General features: G+C 48.4%; 1 protein-coding gene across 1 annotated transcript; it reads left to right on the top strand.

Annotated features, from left to right (window-relative positions):
- The first annotated feature begins 1,271 nt into the window (after nucleotides 1–1,271).
- Nucleotides 1,272–3,711, top strand: LOC119328017 (probable auxin efflux carrier component 5c). Its single transcript, XM_037601061.1, has 5 exons — nucleotides 1,272–1,984; nucleotides 2,106–2,191; nucleotides 2,297–2,454; nucleotides 3,319–3,395; nucleotides 3,494–3,711. Exons 1-5 carry the CDS (start codon nucleotides 1,272–1,274, stop codon nucleotides 3,561–3,563), a joined length of 1,104 nt encoding a protein of 367 aa, XP_037456958.1. The 3' UTR covers nucleotides 3,564–3,711.
- The last annotated feature ends 483 nt before the right edge of the window (nucleotides 3,712–4,194 follow it).

Here is a 4,194-nt window from a genome sequence, read left to right as displayed (position 1 = left end):
GGTGAGGGTAATAAGACAAACAACCCTAATTTAGGGAGTATACGCAAGGCACAATGTCGTGAGTAGCTGGGGAAGAATTTATCTTACCAGTATATGTACTCTTACTCTAGAACAACCTAATAGTCCCAAACTCTGGTGTGGTGAAGCAGGGGCAACAATTGATGCCCTAGCTAGGGAGCCAGCCTGGCTTAACCAGATTGCCCGCGTGGTCTGCCACTTCGACAACACCGAGGGGCCTCTTTTGGTGGAAAGGGGTTGGAAGGGTTTTGTAGGGGATTAACCCCACGGGCGTGTAATCCTCAAAAATCTCCACAAGGCCGTTTGGTGCACATGGTTTGGACCGGCCCAAACCCCTCGATCCCCAGGAATCCCACTCGTTCCACGCGGAACTGAAGTCTCAAGGGCCTACTCGTGGAATTGATGATGCGGAGGTCAAACCAGACGCGGAGATTGGGCGAGTTTAACCAAATGCGTGGAATTTAGAAGGGGGGATTAGTGGATTCGGTGAAGGGGAGGAGATCACCAAATCCTCTTCATTCCCCAACCCCCTTGGGGCTCAAAAACCTCCCTTGTCAAAACGAAGCCAGAAGAAATGCACCTTCAATCTAGATGTTGGCTCATGGAACAAGCTGACGGGAACTGGTAAATTTAGAGGTTTAACAATCGAAGGAATTTTCTTAAAGGATGTACTTGGAAGGATTATTTTTCTTCTAAATTGGGTAAAAATATTGTCACTCACACTCTTAGGAGGCTAAAAAGTGGAATCTACTCAAAGTAATGAGTCCCTTGGCTTTCCAGGCATGCATTTTTCAATAAAAATCCGGATCTATTATAAAAGTTTATTAGGAGTATAAGACACCTCAAACATAATAAAAATTACATAGAGATCTCTAAACCATGGAACGGCCACTATCGCCGTGAGAACGAGCCATTGTGGCTATTGTCATACCGAATCCGGTTTGACATTGTCAATAACAATTGAGAAGTCTTCATGCACATGCCCGTAAGTAGTAATGCCTCTAAAGACCCATAAGGACCACGGAGCTTAGGCATGCTGACAAGACAATCCAAGTTTATTCATGGCTCATGGGAACCAATTCGCCACAGATTCCACCGATCGATCTCCTGTGCAGTGCTTGTCCTCTCCGATTCCATATTCTCCGGCTATATTTATAGCCACAGAAATGGCAGCATACCAAGACATCATCCCAACTCGTTCAGGGAGCCAAAGGTACTCACACAGACACAGTCATACTACTACATCAAATAAGATGATAGCATTGGGCGACATCTACAAGGTGGTGGAGGCGATGGCGCCGCTCTACTTTGCACTGGGGCTCGGGTACGGGTCGGTGCGATGGTGGCGGTTCTTCACGGCGGAGCAGTGCGACGCCATCAACACGCTGGTGGTCTGCTTCTCCATGCCCTTCTTCACCTTCGACTTCGTGGTCCGCGCCGACCCCTACGCCATGAATTACCGCGTCATCGCGGCCGACGCCGTCGCCAAACTTCTCGCCGTGCTCGCCGCGGCCGTCTGGGCGCGCTGCGCCAAGGCCAAGGCCGGTGCCTACTCGTGGTCCATCACGGGGTTCTCCCTGGGCGCGTACAACAACACGCTCGTCGTCGGCGTGCCGCTGCTGGACGCCATGTACGGCAAGTGGGCGCAGGACCTGATCGTGCAGATCGCCGTCGTGCAGGCCATCGTGTGGTTCCCGCTCCTTCTGCTCGCCTTCGAGCTGCGGAAAGCCTGGGTCGTCGGCGGCGCCTCTTCTTTGAGTGCCACAACGGCCCGCGACGACGGATCCACCACTAGCGACGACGACCGAGCACAGCACGTCGAGATGGACGTGGAAGCGGCGCCGCCCACCGGTGGAAGGAGGATTCGGCTGTGGCCGATGGCGAGCACCGTTGGGATGAAGCTGGCGAGGAACCCGAACGTGTACGCCAGCGTCCTCGGCGTCGCCTGGGCGTGCATCGCCTATAGGTACGTGCGGACTCCGCTGCCCTTCGTACCTATCGGACCGCCGTACATGCGTGGCGTATACGTGTGCCATCGAACGTCCGGAAAGGTGACTAGTGTTTTACGTGCGTGCACATGCATGCAGGTGGCGCATCGGCATGCCGGGCGTCGTGACGGGCTCGCTGCAGGTCATGTCCAGGACCGGCACCGGGATGTCCATGTTCAGCATGGGTACGTACGTATGATAAACTTACACGGTGTCAGCACAGACGTATACGTGTGCAACAAACAGATTGTTTGTTGAAGCAGTGCTCATGCATGCATGCATGGATGCAGGGTTGTTCATGGCGCAGCAGGAGAGAATCGTGGCGTGCGGCGGGGGACTGGCGGCGCTGGGGATGGTGCTGCGCTTCGTCGCGGGCCCACTCGCGGCGCTCGCCGGAGCCGCCGCGTTCGGCCTCCGCGGCGACGTGCTACGCTTCGCCATCATACAGGTTCGTTCGTGTAAACACGTACGAGTAGAGTACTATACTCGTCTTACCCGCAAAAAAAAAAAGAGTACTATACTCGTCTTAGCTGCCAATCCCATCGCCGGATCGCCCGTACTGTACTTTGAAGACTTTGGTCTCGATCGATCGCGCCGTCTAGCCACTACAAGTGTTGCTGCTACGTACTACAACTCGTCTAGGGAAGAAAGTATAAATACTGGAGAAGTGGGGCTTGTCCCTTTTTTGCGTCCGTCGTCAGGTGATGAGTTTTTTTACCGCCAAGTGCTCATTGACTTTACTGATGGATTTCAAGAAGTGTAGTTTCTTGGTCACGCGGAGTGCGGAACTGCATGCATGCGATTGCTTTTTTGCTTTACAGATCCGTCCGCTAAAGGAAAAATAAAATCAAACTAAGAGCATAGTTAATAATATAGCTAGCTGATAGTTATATCGAACTATCATGTCATTTATAACCATCATCTATACACACTCATACAATAATGTGGACTATAAGATTAACTATTGTATTAGTACTTTTTTCATCTTTTCTCTATCTTTTTCTTCACATTAATTGTATTTGCCAAAAAATGCATATATAGCTAGGCTCTTGCATGAGAGTCCACTTCTTTTATTTTTTTCATATCTCTTTCCTCCACATAGGTAAAAATACCATATAAGCGGGCTATAAGTTCACTATTATATTTGCTCTAACAATGAAGCTGCTCTTTCCATGCGTGCTTTCGTTAGTTAGAAGAGTAATATAGGCGTCTTATTCTTTAGCACACTCAACTTAGTCAAACGATCGATCGAAAACAAGTGCCAAGGTATGAGAGAAAAATCAAAAATGAACATTTCGCTCTTCGCATGCAGGCAGGACTACCGCAATCAATTGCCTCCTTCGTCTTCGCAAAGGAGTATGGCCTCCACGCCGATGTACTTAGCACGGCGTAAGCACCTCCTCTCACTAGTGTTATGACATAATTAGTTGTCATGTGTTTTCATTCTTGTGTTATTGTCATGGACTGATGAATTTCCCAACATGCAGGGTAATATTTGGAACTTTGGTTTCTTTGCCGGTACTCATCGGGTATTACGGAGTTCTCGATATCGTGTGACAAACAAGTGTTTCTTACAAACTACACTGGGATGTAACTATTGTATCCATGTAGAATTGATTTGCTCAAGTGCTAATGTGTTTTCCCAATTTTAGCTCCTCGATGGGACAATACTTTTAAACAACCAAAACTTTGCCAAACATGTTTAGCAAACCTCTATGTATTATATTATTTCTAAATTCTCAAAAATGTAGCTGTACTTTCTTGGGTGTCTTGAGCACATACCGAAACAAAGTCAAATTGTTCTCATAGTTTCTGCACATGCGAAAAGAGTAAAGCGTCATAATCAATACTCCCACCACATGACTTCGCATACATTGTTAGAATAATCCGAGGTATGTATTTGATCTATCGTGGAATCGCAACATGATAACGACATCAAGATTTGTTAACGAAGTTATCTGAACTTGCCTACTTCCCGGGGCAATGACTACGTGTCTCCTTCCTGAGATACCGCAACATCAATCGTCCAGGATCCGCACACGGCGCCAACTCCACTTGTGTGTTTGTTCGCTATCTAGTTTTTTTTCGATAAAGGGCATTTCATTGAATTGAAATATCGAGGTGATACAATCGCATCAAAAGAAAGCCCGGCCTCTGCATAACAAGATGCACATAGTCAACAAGTCCA

Source organism: Triticum dicoccoides, chromosome 7A (assembly GCF_002162155.2).
Source record: "Triticum dicoccoides isolate Atlit2015 ecotype Zavitan chromosome 7A, WEW_v2.0, whole genome shotgun sequence".
In the NCBI taxonomy this organism is placed as follows: Eukaryota; Viridiplantae; Streptophyta; class Magnoliopsida; order Poales; family Poaceae; genus Triticum; species Triticum dicoccoides.
Note: the sequence above shows the minus strand (reverse complement) of the source record. Positions and strands in the feature narration are given on the sequence as shown.